This window comes from Pyricularia grisea (assembly GCF_004355905.1).
Source record: "Pyricularia grisea strain NI907 chromosome Unknown Pyricularia_grisea_NI907_Scaffold_2, whole genome shotgun sequence".
Classification (NCBI taxonomy): Eukaryota; Fungi; Ascomycota; class Sordariomycetes; order Magnaporthales; family Pyriculariaceae; genus Pyricularia; species Pyricularia grisea.
The window spans coordinates 2,711,951-2,729,566 of record NW_022156717.1 but is presented as its reverse complement, the minus strand read 5'-3'; the positions used below and the strand labels follow the sequence as shown (position 1 = coordinate 2,729,566).

The following is a 17,616-nucleotide window of genomic DNA, read 5'->3' as shown; positions in this document are numbered from 1 at the left end:
ACTCTTGAGATCTGCCATTCCATAATGGCCTAGACTACGATAGGGACTAACGCTTCCCTGCCCCCTCACTATCCCCCCCTTACACCTCGCACCTTTGTGTTGGTGGTTACATCAAACCATTCAACCACTGTCCTGACGCACATTTTCTATACTCTGCCGTAACCCAAAGACGTATGTGGTTCCAGAATCCATGCAACAAAACAAAAGACTTTGCCCGAGTAAACAGACATAGGACGGAGCTGATCATATCCCACCCATCCCAACACTGTGTCCCTGACCCGCTGGTGAACCATGACGGGGTGCACCCCCAAGGCCTGTCTGTCCCTTTTGCTCTCTCTCACACCTCAGGCCTTCCCACACCCCTCCCCACAGGCTATGACACCCCATTTTGTGCCACCCACAACAAGTGTTCTACTTTTATATATAAGGACCCTGAAAGTGCCATGCTAGTCCACACCTTCCAACCTGGCCCACATCCACAACCAACTTTCATCTCGCGTGACCAAACAACCCGCCAAGTTTCCTATTTCCAAACCCAAAAGATTTACCTGATCTGTGTGCCGCGCCTAGGGCCTTCTGGAAAATAACAAAAACAACCTGCTCGCACGACTCGCACCTGCATACACACCTTACCATTCAACCATCTTTACCTGCCTACCTTCTTCTCTCCATCTCGATCCCATAAAACGTTCAACAGTCAAACGTTTTTCTTTTTTTTTTTTTATCCATAAAAAACCACACAAATGCCCAGCCAGACTGCCGACTACCACTCTCACCTCTCATACACCAACATGTCAAATTCCTCAGAGAGCAGCAGCGGCAGTCGCAACGGTACCTTCCCGTCCATGGCCACTACCACATCACCGCCGCCTGTCGACGTGCCAAGCTATTCCAAGATGATGCTCGACCACCAAAAGAGACAGATGGAGAGGTCCACTCCGGAGTCGCGACGCGGGTCCGGCGACAGGCACAGCCATCAGAACGGTGTGACATCGACGTACAACCCCCCGTCCAGCAACCACGCGTCGTACCGCTCATGACAGATGGCGGACGCTGCACCCGAAACGACGATAAGCAACATCATATACAACAATAAAAAAAATAACAATACAAGAGAAATTACTCCTCTCGTCCAAACGACCCCCGACTTCTCGGCAGTTCAGGTGCGGCTCCCGGCATATGACGGATGCGGTCGCAACTGTGCGATCGTTACCGCCGTACCCTTGTCCCCCTGAGTCTTTCCGCGGAAATGCGAAACTGCAGGGATCCGACGCGGTACGGTGTGTCTTGCAGGTCGCTGTCGACGGATATTTCGGTAATTGTCAACAGCCTTCAGCTGCTACTCATCAGTTCTTCAGTTGTTAGTTACGATTCTTGGGTCGGGATTTCAGGGATGTTTTGGCGCGACTTTTCCTTATATACATACATACATATCTGCAAGCATGTTAGCGTTGTTTGTTTTACTCGTTCGCTCAATTCATTTGCATCACGAAACCTACCATGTGCGACCCCCTTGTGTGAATTCTTAATGATGATGTACCATCACGTCTTAGTTTGTCCAAGGCGTTCCTTGGACTGTGATTTTAGAAGGAGATAATAACGAACTCCTATGGATCAATATGGAAAATTAAATGTTGTGCTCAACAAAAATCGTTCTTCAACAGCAGCACTTAATACCTTGGTTTTATCATTACACCGTTGTAGACATTGCTGCTTGCCTTCAAATCAGGTCTTCTTCTTGATGCCAAGCAAAGCAGCACGATCCGTTTTCTTCTTGACCTGTCTTTTGAAGCTGGTCGGAACAGGCGGTGGAGGCATATCTGTGCTCGTGCTCTTCACCGCCGCTGGGGGTTTCATCTCCGAATCGGCGACGGACGTGACTGCTGCAGCCGCACTCGGTCCAGCCGCAGAACTTGCCGCCGAGCCGTGGGTTCCGGTGGCATTACCAGCCGCAGAATCATCCTCGTCCATGATCTCCTCCTCGAGGGCGGCCTGGCTCCGCGCAAACGCAAACGCCCTCCTGGCGGCCTCTTCATCCTCGCGCTCCTGCCTCTCGCGCTCCTCGTCGACCGTCTGCGCCACCACCACCTCGATGCCATCCCTGTCCGCGCGCGCTATCCTCGCGTTCCTGGTCCGAATCTCGTCGAGCGCGTCCGCGACGGCCATCTCGCGCTTGGCATCGACCGTCTTGGCCTCGAGCTCGACCATGGCGTTGCGCTCCTCCTCCTCGTGCTCGAGACGGTCCAGCCTCTCCTCGTCCGTCTCGTCGGGCGCCACCGCGTCTCCGGCGCCCCTCTTCCAGGGATCCGTGTTTCGGTGCGCGCCCGTCTCGCACACGTAGTCCTGGTTGGCCGGGTCGGTGCGGAAGCGGATCTCGCCCGAGCACCGCGTGCACTTGATGTAGAAGCGATAGATTTGTATGCCCAGGTACTTCTCCTCGGGCGTCTCCTTGCGCGCGTTGAACTTGCGCCCCCGGTATATGTACTCGCCGCACGTCGTGCACTTCATGCTGAACGGCGCCATCAGCCGCACCGTCTGCACCTTGGGGCCTTCCTGCTTCGGTCCCCGCCGCCGCCGAGTGAGCGCGCTCGGGTCGAAGTCGGCTGGGTAGTACTTGGTGAGGACTTTGCGCTCCGACATGGTGGCGGGTTTGTGGTGGTGGTGTTGGTGGTGGTGGTGGTGGTGATGCGCTCTGTGTGAGGTGTGGCTAGGGCAAGGCAGGGGCGAGCGATGGGAGTTTTTAGATCGGTGCCTCGAGTTGAATGATGCCTCGGTGCTAGTTTGAAGGCTATGTTATAGTCGCCCAAAGATTCGTAAAGCAGTCTCTCAATCGGCCGCTGATAGAATGAGAAACCATAGAAGTTCCGGTTGCGTGGCGGGGATCTCAGGATGAATCTAAACGCAAGATCTCGGGTGGCGCGTCACGTTCCAGTCTGCCCTGTCGTCAAAAAAAAAAGCCCGTCTAGATAGACGTGGATAAGTCCAAGTTCAGCTTGGCGCCCGCGGTCGGGATCGGAGCCGATGTGGGTTGCAATGCTAGTATTCAGGGTTAGGGTTATAGCTATGCGGAATGTTGGCAGAATCGCGCCCGGAAGCATGGGAAAAGCCCCATGAACATGGAAATTTGACAAGCCATGGATGGAACAGGGCACCCCATACAAGGAAGAAGGTAAATGCGCGCTTCGGACCTTGTCTTCCACGTAGGTAGGTAGTTGCAGAGGGACCCCCAGGTCCCTGCGCATAATCGACACGATATGCCAAACGTCATAATACAACACTTCTTTACAATTAATCTACCTTAAACAGTGTCTATGAGTGACAGCCTGCCACCGCCTTGAAGAAAACAACCCCGAGCGCCGAACGCCAGATGCGACAGTCTGACTGTCAGTTCCAATACGTTATGCCTCCCAATTTTATCCACATGGCTCGCCCACACCTCCTCTGATGTCAACCCAGAATCTATACAATTATAATCTCCTTTGAACCGTCGCCTTCTTTGCCGCATCTTCTATTTTTTTTCTTGGTTTTATTTCGGTTTTCTTGGATCAGGCGGTACTGTAATAAAAACAAAGTTTCCTATCCCGCAAAAAGCAAGTAGTGAAAAAAAGGTCGTCAAGGTAGAATATCGGCGTCGTCAGAAATCGAGATTTTTGAGCAGCCGCTTAGCCCATGCCGTGCATCTTGAACCAGTTGGGCCTGCAGTCCTCACGATGAAGCCACTTCTCACCGTCGGTGAAGCGTCCAGCGACGCAGCCCTTGCACTTGGGCGAGTTGGGGCAGTTGAAGAATGGGATATGCTGGTATCCGATGTCACGGAACCTAGAGGTGGGGAAAATGCGAGTTAGTTTGTGTGTTCGGCCAACCAAGGAACAACCCCCCCTTCCCCCTTGTAGCTACTTACCAATGAATCTTGCTGGCATCCTCAAAAAGACCAAGGGCAATGCTGTGTACGGGGGCATCACCCCAGCGCTCGTAGAAAAAGCCGCCGGCGCGGTCGAGGTGGTTGAAGTAGTCTTCGTACGTCTTGCTGCGCCAGAAGTTCATGTCTCCGACCTCAAAGTTGCTCCAGAAGTGGCATGTCGAGTAGCCGTTGGCCTTGCGGTTATGATCGGGGCGCTTCTCCGCGTCTACGAGCCAGTCAAGCGCGTTGTTGGGGTGCCTGTACTGGGGGTGCTCAGCCAAGAACTTCTCAGTCTCGGGCCACAGGGTCGGGATCGACTCGGGCGCATCATAGAGGTTGATGGTGAAGCCATAAGTCTTGTTGTTGTCCTGCATAAAGCGGAAGACGTCGTAGTCGACGTCGCAGAAGAAGTGAACCTTGGGCTCCACCCGCCAGTAGTATTGTACATCCTTGAGGGCGGGGTGTTTGTAGAAGAGACCACTGTTCCATCGGCACATTTGATGATACGAGATCTTGTCGGCGTATTGGATATTGTTCTCCTTGAGGACCTTGACTGACTCCTCGTAGATGTCCTTGTTGATCCAAGACGGCATCTCCCAGTGTTCCTTGGGGATAATTTCTGTGGGAGCAAAGTCAGAAAAAAAAAAGAGTCAGTGATATGCCATGGCCTAAACTTTTGTCTCGAAAAGCATATCATTGCATACCGTAGTTGCACTTGGCATTTGTCATGGCTTGAGTCTTCTCCTTGAACTCTTTCGAGAAGGGAACGTCGTTGAAGAATGTCCAGGGGTAGTTGAATTTGCTGTTCCATGTGCGCTCCAAGTCGCCCATGGCTTGTAGCATACCATCTAGCTCCTCGTTCCTCACCAGAGCCAGGAGCGTCGCGTTAATGCGCTCGGTGGGGTTGGCATCTGGTGCATACTCGGGTGATACGCGCCTTAGGATGCCCTCGGGCTCGCCCGTTGCTGTAGATGGTGGAAAGAGACCTCGGTTAGTTCTTGATCGGGTGGCAGTGTGTTGGCAGGATGGGCCTGGGAAGGCGGCTTACGATCGTGCATCGGATCCCTCTGGAAGTTTGAGAATTCATCGGCGACTAATAACGGCGATGATGGTCTAAAGATCATGTACAGAAAGACACACCACATGAAGATGGCGACAGTCGCCAACACCCTTACGGGCCTAGCCATGGTGAAGGTGGTTTTCGGCAATGAGTACCTTGTCGTTAGAATCGGTGTATCTGGCTCGTGTGAACTTTATTGGCCTTGTTGTTCCGTCAAGGCCCGTCGAGATTTGCTAAACGGGACAAATTGGTAGTAGTGAGTGGCTCGGTAGACAATTAAGGAGAGTGGCTAAAGTGAAGTAAGAGTTGGTGGTTATCCAAAAGGTATCCGCTTTTGCAGAAAATACGACCCAAGGGGAAAAGGGGCTTCGCAGCAATGAGGTCAGCTCCTTGTTTCGCCCGGCCTGGTTAGTATTTCGACCTGCAGGGGTAGCCATCCTTGTCACGCCTGCCAAGCCAGACAACGCGTCGTGGTCAAATTGTTGGCTGCGCTATTAGAAGCTGAGTAATGCCGTGTTTTTCCATAAGAAAAAGAAACCGGGCTTGACTAGCAGGCACTTCTATATCACGTGCACCCCCACCAACCGACGTGAAGCTTGAATGCCTACCTGCCTAACCTTAGGTACCTACAGGTAGATTTACTCCGTAACTCTAGTAATACTTGCATACCTCTTACCTACCTACCTTACCTTGTATCGGATTGAACCTTGAAAGTGATAGGCGTGGGAAGATCTGATAATTAATAGATTGATAAACTCCATATACATGGGCAATTTTTCTTTTTTTTTTTTTAAAATCTTCTTGGCATCACTCGATCGAACCCCGCCTCGATCGAATGAACAAACGAACGAACGTCTGAACTGGAAATAGCAGGGTTCGACTCGACAAATGCTTTCAAGTAAGTTTGCAGTCAGTCTAGTCTTCAAATTGTCAACAGTCTCTGCGACGCTTCATGTCTTCTGCCCCGCCCCCTTGTTAACACAAAAGTGTTACAGGATCCAGACATCAGCCTAGGCCATGGCGTTCGCCGCACAGTTGGGATCCCAGGTTGAAGAGCTCATAGAAGCCATATGCCCCAATATTTATGAGGTAATTAACGAGCCTTCCAAGTTTGGTCGGAAAAACTACTAGAACAACCTGTAAATAGCAGCTGACTCTCCACAGTCTCAAAGGAGACGGGTCGTTTCCCTCCGCGATGAATGCCTCAAGACACTCCGTCACCACACCTTCACTCGGACAAATCAGTTCTTGGTTGAGGAAGAACTGAACGGACTTCAAGAAAAATTCGTCGTGAATGGCCGTGATGGGCTAGCAGCTGCCTTGGAGACCCGCCGGGGCAATCTTGAGCCACTCTCAACTAAATGGACGCCTGATATTCTTCACTTGTTATTGGAGCTATCAGATCAACCTCTCCAACAGTCTCACCTGGCCGATCTTGACTTGTTGCAAAAACCAGACTTCGATTCTGGACCGGTTTTGAAATGGGAGGATATTGCCAATGAGGATGGCTGGGCCCATGACCGAGCTTTGTGGAGGAATGTCGACTTTGGTGCCGGAAGCTCTGAGGATGGGTCTTATGAAGAACAATCAGTCACAGGTGACTCTTCCGACTCGGAGGATACATCCATCTCAGATGCCACCCCTCAGCTTAAGATTCCTCAAGACTCCAACTCGACCAGGATAAATTCATTCAACCTAGACGATGTTAAAAGGTCTCAATCATGGCGTTTGGAATCACCTCAGACTGACGAGGGGGGACGTACCAGCAAAATACCAATCACAGAGGCACAAATCGTCAGAGAAATCTTGTTCATGCTGCAGGGCCACAGAACCTCACTTTTTGACGAGAAATGCACCCCGGTGCTTGCCTATCAGCTATCAGAGGTCTCGTGGGAGACGTACAGGGCTTTGATCACAGCCGTGGCGGAAACAGGACGCCCACTGCAACCGCTTCGAGGTTTTATCGAAAGCCGTCAAGACGTACCCTTACTCCAAACCTTCCAGGATTGCATTCGGGATGCCCTCAGAGCATTCGACAGGGAGATTGCAGGCATGCAGGCTCGCTATGCAGATCCAAAGATGGACGTCATGGTCAGCATTATGGCAGTCATGGAAGAGGCACAAATCCATCTGGCTTCTTTACGATCGCTTGGGGCCATTGTGCAGAGGCTTCGAGATGAGCGCTACCCCCACGCATTTCGCTACTTGGAGCTTTTGTTCGAGGCCACATGCGCAGCACAATTGCAAGGCGAACCGGCTGCCTACAAGACACTAGGATCTACTTTTCTCAAATGTTTTCAAGTTTACTTGCGTCCTATCAGGCTATGGATGGAGGAAGGAGAGCTCCTGCCTGGTGACAAGATCTTCTTTATCTCTGAATCCAAGGTCAAACTGCCATTGAATCAGATCTGGCAGAACCAGTTCAAGCTTCGCCAGACTCTGGACGGACGGTTGCATGCACCGAGATTCCTCCAGTTTGCAGTGGCGCGAATATATACGACTGGCAAAAGCATTGTAGTCTTGAAGCATCTGGGAATGAGCGACTTGGCTGCGAGCCACCAGCAGAGCCGACGGCCTCCTAGTCTCGAATTTGACGACGTTTGTCCACCTGGTTCTGAACTTGCCCCGTTCTCAGAGCTCTTTGCCAATGTGTTTGATGCGTGGATCAAAAGCAAACACCATGCGACATCCTCTGTACTCCAAAAGGCTCTATTCGAATCCTGCGGCTTGCGATCTACATTGAACACCCTTCAGCACTTGTATCTCATGAAGGACGGTGCCGCTTCCGACTATTTTACTTCGGCCGTGTTTGTTAAGATGGAGAAGAGGCAGTCTGGCTGGGACGACCGCTTCACGCTAACAGAGCTTGCTCAGGAGGCTTTCTCTGGGTTGCTGGACGTGCATCGCGTGTCAGCATCATTTGACAAGCCAGAGGGCGCTCGTTCTCACATGGCCGAAGGTCGGATTTCTATTCGTGAGACGCTCCCTAGGCTCAAGCTTCGGTATCGTATGGCCTGGCCAGTTCAGCTGGTGATCAAAGGTGACTGTCTCGAGAAGTACCAGTGCATCTATACAATATTATTGCAGCTGCGGCTATCGATACATGCACTGAACATGCAACGCTTACTACTGGGTGGAAAGGCCGAGGACGGCATGCTCCGGGCAGAGTCCAGTGCCTACTACCGTCTGCGTACGAAGCTGTTGTGGTTCTGCAACACTTTGATGACATACCTCGCGACTCTGGTGTTCACACCAAACATCGAAGCGCTGAAGGAGGCATTGAGCTCGGCAGAAGACGTTGATGGCATGATTCATCGCCATGCGGCATTCGTCGCAACGGTGATCCAGGAGTCATGTCTGGGACCGCGACTGGACCCCATAAGGGAGTGCATGCTAGATGTACTCGACCTGGCCGTCGAACTGGAAGATTCGCGTAACCTAGCCGCCATCAGGGAAGCAACCGAGTCACACGAGATCATGCGGCTCTCCACCATGTCTTCACCCCACAGAGCACCCACGCTGTCGCCGGCCGACTTTCGGAAATCGCAGCTCAGGGGTCTTTATGTGAGCCCCAAGGAGAAGGAGGAGGACCACGACGAAGCAGAAGCAGAGGACGACCTTGATGAACGAGGTTACCATCGAGCCTCAAACATGGCTCTCCTACCCGGAAGAGGCATGAGGGGAGCACGAGACACGACTCCGCAGACGCGGGAGACGTACCCGGCAACGCTCCGGCGGATCTCAGCCGACTTTGACAGGCACCTCAGGTTCATCGCTGGCGGGCTCAGGGGTGTCGCTCGTGCGAGCAGTGAACCAGCTGCCGGTAAGTGGGACATACTTGCTGAGATGCTTGAAGCTGGGACCTCTTCCATATAAGATGGGTACCAAGATGCATGTCTGACTTGAGGCATATAATATTACCAATTGCCTAGGGTGTGTTTTTTTTTTCTTGTAGAATATGGCAGTTAACAGAAGTTTTGCACAGCGTTGACCCGACTGCAGCCAGGTTTACCCATTATCAAAGACTCTCTTATAGTTCCAGTGAAATCTTATTTTCTATCTACTGGCTAGTGTTTGCTTCAGTGACTTTAGTCCATAAGGCTGGCCTATAACGTCGATCTTATACATATACTTAGAACGTATACCCCAATACTAATTGGCCTCGGCTGATATAACAAACTCTTACAGCATTGCAATCATACGTTTGATAACTTTTAAATGTACCAATATTCGAGGCACCATAAGCTCATAAATCAGTCGCCATATCAATGTTGCTCCTCACCCCGAACCCTTATCGACCAATGCCAAGGCCCCCAATTATTACGTTTTGACGATGGACTTTGACAAACAACAATCTGGAGGAACCTTGTTATTCCGGTACAAGATGATTGGGAGGGACCACCGGCAACAGCAATAAAATGAACCTCGCATTCTGTCCAATCAAAACCGACTTACGACTGTGGAGTCTCTTCCTTTTATGGTCATAGTTTTTTTTTTCCTTCAGGGGGGCGGGCGGCAATCCAGGCTTTCCATGGAAATAACAACATTAAATAAATAAATATCAATATGATCACACCTCATGCGACTCGAGCGGTTCCAGTCCCTTGGGACGAACTGGATTTGGCTTTGACTCTTTGGTCCTTTTGTCGCTCGTGACCTTGACTGTGACCTCCTATTTTTTTTTTTCCACTTTAATACATTGTCCCTCTCTCTTGTCTTCTGCGCCCCGCCGCAGCTTGAAAGGGGAGGGAAGAGGGGGTCACGTAGCATACCATTCGGTACATAGTAAAGGAAAAAAAAAAAGACCATCAGGATTGAGGCGTGCGATCTTCATGGTGGGGATTCAACGCCGAGATTTGATCAAAGTTGGATTTTAAACCCCCGTACGATGAAATATCATGCTAAAACCTGGGGAGGACAAGTGGTTGTTGTTGTTGGACGAGTATCGTGTTTTTTCTTCTTCTTTTTTTTTCTTTTTTTCTTTCTTTTTTTTTTTTTTTTTTTTGTGTAGGTTATTCTAAATTCCTTCCTGCTTATCTGAATCTTTTGTGCAAAGCTGTACGTCGTAAAGCACTGGCCCATTCGCCTTGCAGAAAAACCGACAAAAAAAAAACAAAAAAAACAACCAACAAACGGGGAGAAATAGCGACGTCAGCACCGGGTTTATCCCATACTTGGTATCAGCTTTTCCTTGGGTAACAGTACCCGACCAAAGTGGGTGTGGGGGGGTTGCCCGCCCGCGACGTCTGCTCATAGAGAAACAGAAAAATGGATTAGATGGTTGATGGTTGACAGGTTTGCTCTCGGCAGCTACGTTTTGTCGTAAGCGCGTCTCCTCCCCGAAAAAAAGAAGCGGGACTAACCCCCCTTCCGCTTCGTCAAAAAAAGCCAAAGTGGGCTTTTTTTTTTTTTTTTGCCATGCCGAGGACTGGGGCAAGCAAACGGCAGAAGTCCAGAAAAAGTCAGTGAATTTATTCTTTTTTACTTTTCTTTTTTTCTCCCCACCCCCCCTGTCTTACGGACACTGAGTTGCGGGCTGGCACTTTGCTCAATCCGGACATTGCGCCGTTGATACCTCATGTTCTCATGCGGCGCGGGATTCCCAGACGGGGCCGGTCTGTCTTTTGATCCTCCTACCTTCTCCGGCGGGAGGGGAATAGGAGATAATAGTCGGCAGCCGGCAGAATGTTTTCTTTTTTTTTTTAAGAAAAAAAAAAAATCATAATATGCTCCTCGTTGATACATACTTCATTTCCACTTTTTCGTCGACGACTTTGCTTGTGCATACATACATACATACGCCTTCACGACAAAAAAGCTTTCTGGTATAGTCATCATTGATTGTCCTAGTCAGGCAATAAAAGAGTAGTTGCTTTGTCCCATCAACTGATTAATCAAACGACATGAGCAAAACACTTTGGTAGCAGAAAAGCTGGGTTGAACCTTGTGATAGCTACAAGTACAGACAGAGCAAAATCATGTACCGTGGCATGTCGGAGGAGTGTGGGGTGTCGTGATGACACCACCCACCCACCGAAATGCCATTTTTCTTGTCTGCGTTGGCATTGGCAACTGTTTGCCCCTCTCCGTCTAAGTCCGGACCCGACAGTCAGGTTCGGTTACAACTTGGGACATCCCCGCCCAAGGGACTCCACGCCAGCAGGACGTGATGCAAGATGCAGAACCACAGCAAATTTCCCCTTGTGCAAGGAGTCTCCCCTGAGGCAGTATCCACATGTTGAAACTGTTTTGCTTTCGGCAAAACAATGGGATGAAAGATTGAACGCCTCCTTAAGAGGCTCCCCCTCCTTCTCCCTCACATAACGTGACACTTGCGCCAACAAGCAAACGGAAAATCAATATTGTCCCCGTACCGCGTATACCAAATAAAGAGGGAGTGACCGGGGGATCAGGAGAACTGTGAGCGCTACGTGCTCACCTCCCCACCCTTCCACCTTTAGCGGCTATGGAATGCCGAGAAACGGGTCCGGTCACTGTGCCGAACCAGGTCGGGATGCCAGCGTGTACAAACAAGTAAAGCAGCCGACAGAGTGCATAGGTAGCTAGAGAGAGGTTGCAATTACCTGAGTAATTACAACCAGTGACCACCGACGACGCCCGGACCTTTACCTTAGGTGTCAACGCAGAGGCGTATCCAGGAGGATGATCTGACCGGATGAGGTCAAGTTTTGTTTGATATTGATTCCTACAGCGAGCAAACGGCATGGGTAGGAGCTGCAGGGACTTTTTTTTTGGTCAAGGGCCACGGCTACCTCGGGAAAATCGCCGGCCTTGAGATTTTCCCTCCAATTAACATGAGTAGCACTTCGGCAGTTTGGGCCGAGCTAGACCAAATGTATTGCGGTATTGAAAAGTGTAAGAATTAAAAGAGTGGGCTTTGGTTGCCACACCGGTGACACGGGTGTGAAAGAATCCTGCCGCCGCAGGCTTCGAGAACACTACAGCAGGCGCTTCTAGTACAGTATAGTAAAATAGAGTAGTATTGGCTCAGCCCCGAGACCCGCAGCATCCCAGGGGGGTTTGGTGGCAGGATGTGATTGGCTACATCGTAAGAGATTTCCTCGATGCTTGTCTCGGGTCAACAGAAGATAGAAGAAGAGAGAGAGACACACACAAAAAAAAGGAGTTTTGAAAAGATCGGACATTTGTGTGGAATGCATCCGCCGTGACGGAGGCTGCCAAAACTCGCATTGAGGAGGCAACATTGTAGATATCTCGGGGTGGATATCGTCGGACCGATGAATGCCCACTATATCGCCGTCCTGAGACCGATCCGGGGATAATTGCACTAAAAAGGCAACTAAACCTAGATGGAAGAAGGTAGCGAGCCTAGGTGAAAGAAGGTAAAGTGCCATATGGATGAAATAGGGGAGGAGAATACCTCTGATTAGCAGCAGATGGACTTCGAGAATTGGAATGCCTGTTAGATTTGGAAGAAAGAGCCCGTCTGGTACGACGGTACTTTTGCAGTAGTACAACCGGTGGGTGTAAGGTCTTGGCCCTTGATTGTAATCTCCAAGACGATTGATTTCCTTGTGGGGGCCAAACGACCGGGAAGGCGGATAAGCGTGCATTCTTCTCACCGGCTGCACCTTTTCATCAAAACCAGCTCAATGCAGCAAGTCTCTCGTCAAGAGCTAGGTACGAAGATAGGTAATGAGGTAACCATTATATGGTGCCTTCATTTACCTATCTATCGTTGCCGCTTCCCCCACCTGAAATACTCGCAAATAGATTCTCCTTTGATGCAAGAATCTCTGCAGCTGACAAGCTAATTATGTGCCCAAGTAGACTTGTGCTTGGTTAATGGCAGCGTCGCATCGGCGGGCCTAATTTTAGTATGGTCCGGGAGTTGTATACGGCTGGCATGCACGGGACGCAGTAGAGGCACAGCTCATGTCGACTTGTATGCCGACTTGACCATACAGTCGAGCAACGGATCATTCGAAACTTTCTGTCGCATATTGATCGGGGCTAGATCAGGATACTTGTCCGTTGCTGCATATGTGCAAAGTATTCGTCTTCGTAGGTTGCCGCATAAGCATCGGCAGTCCAGGCTTGGGTGCTCGCCACCCCTGTGCTGACAGCCGTATTCGTAAGAATGTTGCTTGCTCCAAGGTTGTCTGAATAATCTTGAACCAGGTGAGAGTTTAGCTCACAGGGGCACCTTTCGGTGTGTGGGTGCCCTGAAGCGGAGCCTGCGGACCACTGAGCACGCAAGAGTTGATCGGGGCCCTGATCAGACCCGTAAAGAGGCAAGGCGTGGTTAGCTCGTGTTGCATGTGATGAAAATAATGGGCTTCATCTGGCTCGTGGGTATATCAAAAACCGATGGAAGCCGTTGGGAGCCTTGAAGGCGATGGTTGGTCCATCTCTTTATTCACATCGGGAGGCTTGCCACCATCTGCCATGCACGTCAATATGTGTACGTTGCCGCATCGTCAGGACTGAGCGACCGCGATGTTGGAACTCCGCGACCTTCACGGGAATCTTGGTGCTGTTGGCTTATCTGTAAAATGCCTTTGCCCGGTATGCAAGATGGACCGAAGACCCGAGGTACAGTAGAGTACAGTAGGCGGCCGTGGAGGTGGCGGGCGGGATGTTGGTGACGAGTGACGACAAGTCTCGAACCAGCCACGCGCGCGCCGGGGCATAGGCGAGAGAAGCCGGTGGGTGCGGACAAGGTATGTGATAGATAGCGGCTGTGCCAGTGCCACAGATTGCGGTTTGTGGCTCTGGGTTCGCGGGACGGGAAGCCGAAACCATGATTTCTAATGCAACCAGCCCCAGTTGGAACTCGTCTGATGTTGGCTTTAGCGAAAGCAGTGATCTGCAAATGCCAACGCCAGCCCTGCGTGTGCACATCACCTCATTGGACTCCTTATCGCGCGCAATAGTGGAGGACCAGGTTTGAGGCGATGCCGCAGCGCGCGAAATAGGCTAATTGCCGCTCACCATCCACCCACCTACCCACCTATATAAGCCGTAGTGCCGGCAAGGCTATCCATACCTAGTGCAAAGGATGATTGATTAATGTGCCGCTTTGCTTGATCCCACGGTTCTCGTTGGGCAAGTCCCACAGGGATGGTAAGCACCTTCACTCGTGGAACATTCCTGTCCGTAGCAGCCATTTTAACACGCGAGTGCATATAAAGTGCCTTGCATGTGAGGAATTGCCGATTCGCTGTCAGATCCTCTACGAAGACCTGTGTTCCGGCGGTCTCCGACGATGACTTGAACAAGGTCCAGAGCCAGAACCAGACCAACGACTTCATCGCCCATCGCCCAACGACGAACTGACTTAACTGCTCGCGTGCGTGAGGGGGCTGCATTGTAAAAGTGGAAATTTTGATCCCCCGAATGATACCTCGATTTACCGTTTTGACCATAGCGTCTGACGCGCGTGGGCACCCTGTCCAATATTGGCTGGTGTTAATGGGGGGGAAAGGGGACGTGCCATGCCTACCAAAGGCGTTGCAAAGTGACGTTGTAAAAGGCCCTTGTTTGACTTTGCCGCAGGGGGGTTTATGGCTCGTTAAAACGTTGAAACGAGATTGGTGCGTGTGCGCGAGTGGATGCGTTTTGCTTGTTGTTGGTGCGAAATGCATACAAGTCGTCAACAAATGCAAATCCACTTCGACACCTTGCAGAAAAAGGAAGAAAACAAAGAAGAAACAAGATCCAATGATGTTGGTTATTGGCGTTACCGTTGGTTGAGGTGGAACTGGCCCAGATAACACAAAAAAGACTCGCTCACCTGAAGTGTGGGAGAGGGAATAAAGAGGACAAAAAACCGAAATGATTGCGGAGCCAACATTGAAAATGAGGCAGATTTGCAAAGATTCATTCAGGCTTGGCGCCATGGACGCGTACAGTACAGAATAGAATAACTAAACAAGGCAAGAACGGGCATTCTCGCTTATTCAGAATTCTCATTGGCTGAAAATGATAAAGGGAACGGTCGAGATCCACACATCCACATCCGTCTTTTTCAACAACAAAGCACCCTTGCGGCATTTCGGCCGAGGGTGATGGGATTTCGGCAATTCACTGCATGGCCTGCAGTGGGTCCGCCAAGCTTCTAGGCAGCTGCCAAGTTGCTTCTTTCCGGTCTTTGTTTGGCCATCGGCTCTTGCCGTCTGGTGGTTGGTGGTGGTCAGTGGTGTTAGGTGCGGTACAAGCAACCTTACAGTTTGTACAATGGTGGTACTCCGTACCTCAGTTGCCAGGTTGCCTGCCCTTTTCGCTCCTTACCCCTATCGGGCAGGACAGTTTGTTGTTTGGTTCTCGTGGTAGGTAATTATCATGTGAATACTTCAACACGAACACAAATTTCCTCAGCCTCTCGTATCCCTCTGTTCACATATACTCCGTACCAATGATCCCAACCTTTTCGCATTGCAGTAGCCCGCCCCACCTTTGGAATGTCCAATGGAACAAAGAGAAAAAAAAAAGTCCTCGGCTGCACGTCTCTGGTAAAGGATTACGAACCCTGCTGCATCCTAGCGTGTTTATAGTGTGGCCTTGAACCAATGTGTCTTTTTGACGTCGCCTGGTACAATCCAATACAATTCCTGCTCGCAAAGATGGCCTCACAGGGTAGCCAAGGCTAATATAGACGACTAGTCCTTGGTGTGGAGCCCGCTCGGTCCCGAGATGGCTGCCACCCATTCACAATTGGACAGCCGGCATTTGGCTGCAGATAGGTTGTGTTGCTTCCACCCACCCATATATGACCGGCACGTATATAGTGCTTCCGGGTTGGTGATTGTTTACCATACCCATTACTTGCTCCATTTTCCAGCAGGGAATTTTGCCCACCACGATTGATGACAAAATGGTTAGTGTATACACATACTACCTCACGCAGTAGAAAGGCCCGCCAATAAAATCCGCCACTGCAACGGTGACCATACCATAGTACATAGGCGAGGTCCGCTGAGACGTCAGAAGTCAGAAGTCGAGTGTTGCCCTGGTGGCATCGTCTTATCGGTTACAGCGGCTTGCGGTAAAAAGGCAATTACGTACCTAGGTGTAGCTTTAGTAATGACTGGACAGAGAGGAAGAAAAAACAAGACAAGAAAAACGTGCTCTTCAAAACTTTCCCCATCGAGACGATAATTTTGCATATGCACCAACCGTAATGTAAGGTCATCAGCCGTAAGGGAAAGTCGAGGGCGTGTATCACAAATTTTATTGTCAGTGTGGCACAACGTGTGGTGAGGCTGGCATGAAATTTTATCTCTTTGGTTTATTGTTTTCGTGGTGTTTGCATGAATACCCCGAATATCCCGATTACTTTTGGGTCTTGTCTCATCGCCTTCCGGCAGATGGTTTGTTTGAATGTCTCTGGCTTCATCAAAATGACTTGTCACCCCTAAAAAAAAAAAAAAAAAAAAAAAAAAAAAACTGCCGCCTTTCAACGACGCCGACATATTCTATTAATGTCGCACCAGTGATTCGATACTATTTCTCCCCCTAGTTTGTTAGCGTCGGGAGCCCTGTAGCAGAGGCTTGGGTCAATTTCGTGACGGGTCGAATATTCAATCCCCTCATGATCAGCTTGCCTTATAGAGAAAGTACTTTCTCCGACGTGTGACGGGGAAATAATGTTGCATTATTGCAGTCATCTTGGCTTCCAACTGTGACAACTTAATCTCGTCTAGAGTGTGCAAGCAAGTACGAGAACGGCCCGCGTCGGCATTTGCTCTGCGCCTTCAGAACGTTGTACAGCAAAAGCAATGGGATGGGCTGAGCACAGAGGGGTTATTGCATATTAATGTACACATATCTGCCTACCTCCCGACTGACTTTCCCCATGAAGTTAGGCATTCTCAGGAGGAGGACGGCATGATCTCATTTTGTTGAAGCGTCAGCCTTTGCACGAAAGGGGATAAGCAATGCAACCCCCCCTCACCCACCCCCTAATATTCAACTCCTGCTATTGACGGCCAGGCTGAGCGCACATGAATATCTGGGTGCCTGCGCATTATATGTGCTCTCTGCCTTTGAGTGTGATATAACTTCCAGGGCACCATGTGGCTACGTTGTACTCTGATTACGAAAAAGGGAATCAATTCAAAAAGCGTACCATAGAAAAACATGAAAATATAGGTAGCCCCGTCCGTGACCGGTGTATGATCGCAATGTACACGGGCGGGTTGATTGAGATCGATAAAATTCAATCAAGATGAGAGGATGGTGGAACAGACGGACCGGTTGGACAACCCCCGGCATGTTGCCGCCGAACCCGTTTGTTCCTCTCATTATCGTGGATGGACTCCTAAGCAGGGACAAGTAACCAACACAATCAATGACTGGACTAATTAGTATTTCAAGCTTATCAGACAATCTGCGTCTCCGTGCCCGACCAGGCCACGGAGACTCGGCACTCGGATGCATAAGAGTGGACGCCGTGGCGGCTATTGAATGACGAGGGCTGTATGCCGATCGTGAGCCCTTCTCCGGTCGGTACAATAGAGTGAAGGGGGGCATTGGGTCTTTTTGCCCGTGTCTCCAGATTGACGGGAGACGAGCACAGACTCGAGTTTGAAGAAAATAAGAACAGCTTTGCCTTTAACAAGACATGGCAAGAAAGGACGGGAATAAGAAAAATAAAATAACCCTCCCCCCC

The 17,616-nt window shown here is 50.3% G+C and overlaps 7 protein-coding genes across 7 annotated transcripts; 3 read left to right on the top strand and 4 right to left on the bottom strand.

The window, feature by feature from the left end:
* Window positions 1–743: 743 nt before the first annotated feature.
* PgNI_03384 (uncharacterized protein) lies at window positions 744–1,040 on the top strand (the record flags this gene model as incomplete). The annotated part of the gene is made up of 1 exon (XM_031123439.1): window positions 744–1,040. One exon carries the CDS (start codon window positions 744–746, stop codon window positions 1,038–1,040), a length of 297 nt encoding a protein of 98 aa, XP_030985551.1.
* A 685-nt stretch (window positions 1,041–1,725) lies between these two features.
* PgNI_03383 (uncharacterized protein) lies at window positions 1,726–2,640 on the bottom strand (the record flags this gene model as incomplete). Its single annotated transcript, XM_031123438.1, has 1 exon — window positions 1,726–2,640. One exon carries the CDS (start codon window positions 2,638–2,640, stop codon window positions 1,726–1,728), a length of 915 nt encoding a protein of 304 aa, XP_030984392.1.
* A 634-nt stretch (window positions 2,641–3,274) lies between these two features.
* On the bottom strand, window positions 3,275–5,377 carry PgNI_03382 (uncharacterized protein). The gene is made up of 4 exons (XM_031123437.1): window positions 4,950–5,377; window positions 4,606–4,866; window positions 3,902–4,520; window positions 3,275–3,819 (listed from the first exon to the last, which is right to left on the bottom strand). The coding sequence occupies exons 1-4, from the start codon at window positions 5,086–5,088 to the stop codon at window positions 3,663–3,665; spliced, it is 1,176 nt and encodes a 391-aa protein (XP_030984393.1). The 5' UTR covers window positions 5,089–5,377; the 3' UTR covers window positions 3,275–3,662.
* A 394-nt stretch (window positions 5,378–5,771) lies between these two features.
* Window positions 5,772–8,837, top strand: PgNI_03381 (uncharacterized protein; the record flags this gene model as incomplete). Its single annotated transcript, XM_031123436.1, has 3 exons — window positions 5,772–5,859; window positions 5,957–6,050; window positions 6,126–8,837. The coding sequence occupies exons 2-3, from the start codon at window positions 5,979–5,981 to the stop codon at window positions 8,835–8,837; spliced, it is 2,784 nt and encodes a 927-aa protein (XP_030985554.1). The 5' UTR covers window positions 5,772–5,859; window positions 5,957–5,978.
* Window positions 8,838–9,087: 250 nt separating this feature from the next.
* Window positions 9,088–9,453, bottom strand: PgNI_03380 (uncharacterized protein). Its single transcript, XM_031123435.1, has 2 exons — window positions 9,417–9,453; window positions 9,088–9,316 (listed from the first exon to the last, which is right to left on the bottom strand). Exons 1-2 carry the CDS (start codon window positions 9,444–9,446, stop codon window positions 9,227–9,229), a joined length of 120 nt encoding a protein of 39 aa, XP_030985555.1. The 5' UTR covers window positions 9,447–9,453; the 3' UTR covers window positions 9,088–9,226.
* Window positions 9,454–13,487: 4,034 nt separating this feature from the next.
* On the bottom strand, window positions 13,488–14,314 carry PgNI_03379 (uncharacterized protein; the record flags this gene model as incomplete). Its single annotated transcript, XM_031123434.1, has 2 exons — window positions 13,488–13,783; window positions 13,957–14,314. 2 exons carry the CDS (start codon window positions 14,312–14,314, stop codon window positions 13,488–13,490), a joined length of 654 nt encoding a protein of 217 aa, XP_030983789.1.
* Window positions 13,972–14,814, top strand: PgNI_03378 (uncharacterized protein). The gene is made up of 2 exons (XM_031123433.1): window positions 13,972–14,069; window positions 14,138–14,814. The coding sequence occupies exon 2, from the start codon at window positions 14,343–14,345 to the stop codon at window positions 14,697–14,699; it is 357 nt and encodes a 118-aa protein (XP_030983788.1). The 5' UTR covers window positions 13,972–14,069; window positions 14,138–14,342; the 3' UTR covers window positions 14,700–14,814.
* The last annotated feature ends 2,802 nt before the right edge of the window (window positions 14,815–17,616 follow it).

Bases quoted from the DNA above. Each gene is read 5' to 3' on its own strand.
- PgNI_03380 (XM_031123435.1), bottom strand. From the start codon at position 9,446: ATGACCATAAAAGGAAGAGACTCCACAGTC. The intron at 9,317-9,416 runs GTAAGTCGGTTT...AGGTTCCTCCAG, and splicing joins AAGGAAGAGACTCCACAGTC to ATTGTTGTTTGTCAAAGTCC.
- PgNI_03382 (XM_031123437.1), bottom strand. From the start codon at position 5,088: ATGGCTAGGCCCGTAAGGGTGTTGGCGACTGTCGCCATCTTCATGTGG. The intron at 4,867-4,949 runs GTAAGCCGCCTT...CACCATCTACAG, and splicing joins GAGGGATCCGATGCACGATC to CAACGGGCGAGCCCGAGGGC. The intron at 3,820-3,901 runs GTAAGTAGCTAC...CCCCACCTCTAG, and splicing joins GATGCCAGCAAGATTCATTG to GTTCCGTGACATCGGATACC.
- PgNI_03378 (XM_031123433.1), top strand. From the start codon at position 14,343: ATGATACCTCGATTTACCGTTTTGACCATAGCGTCTGACGCGCGTGGG.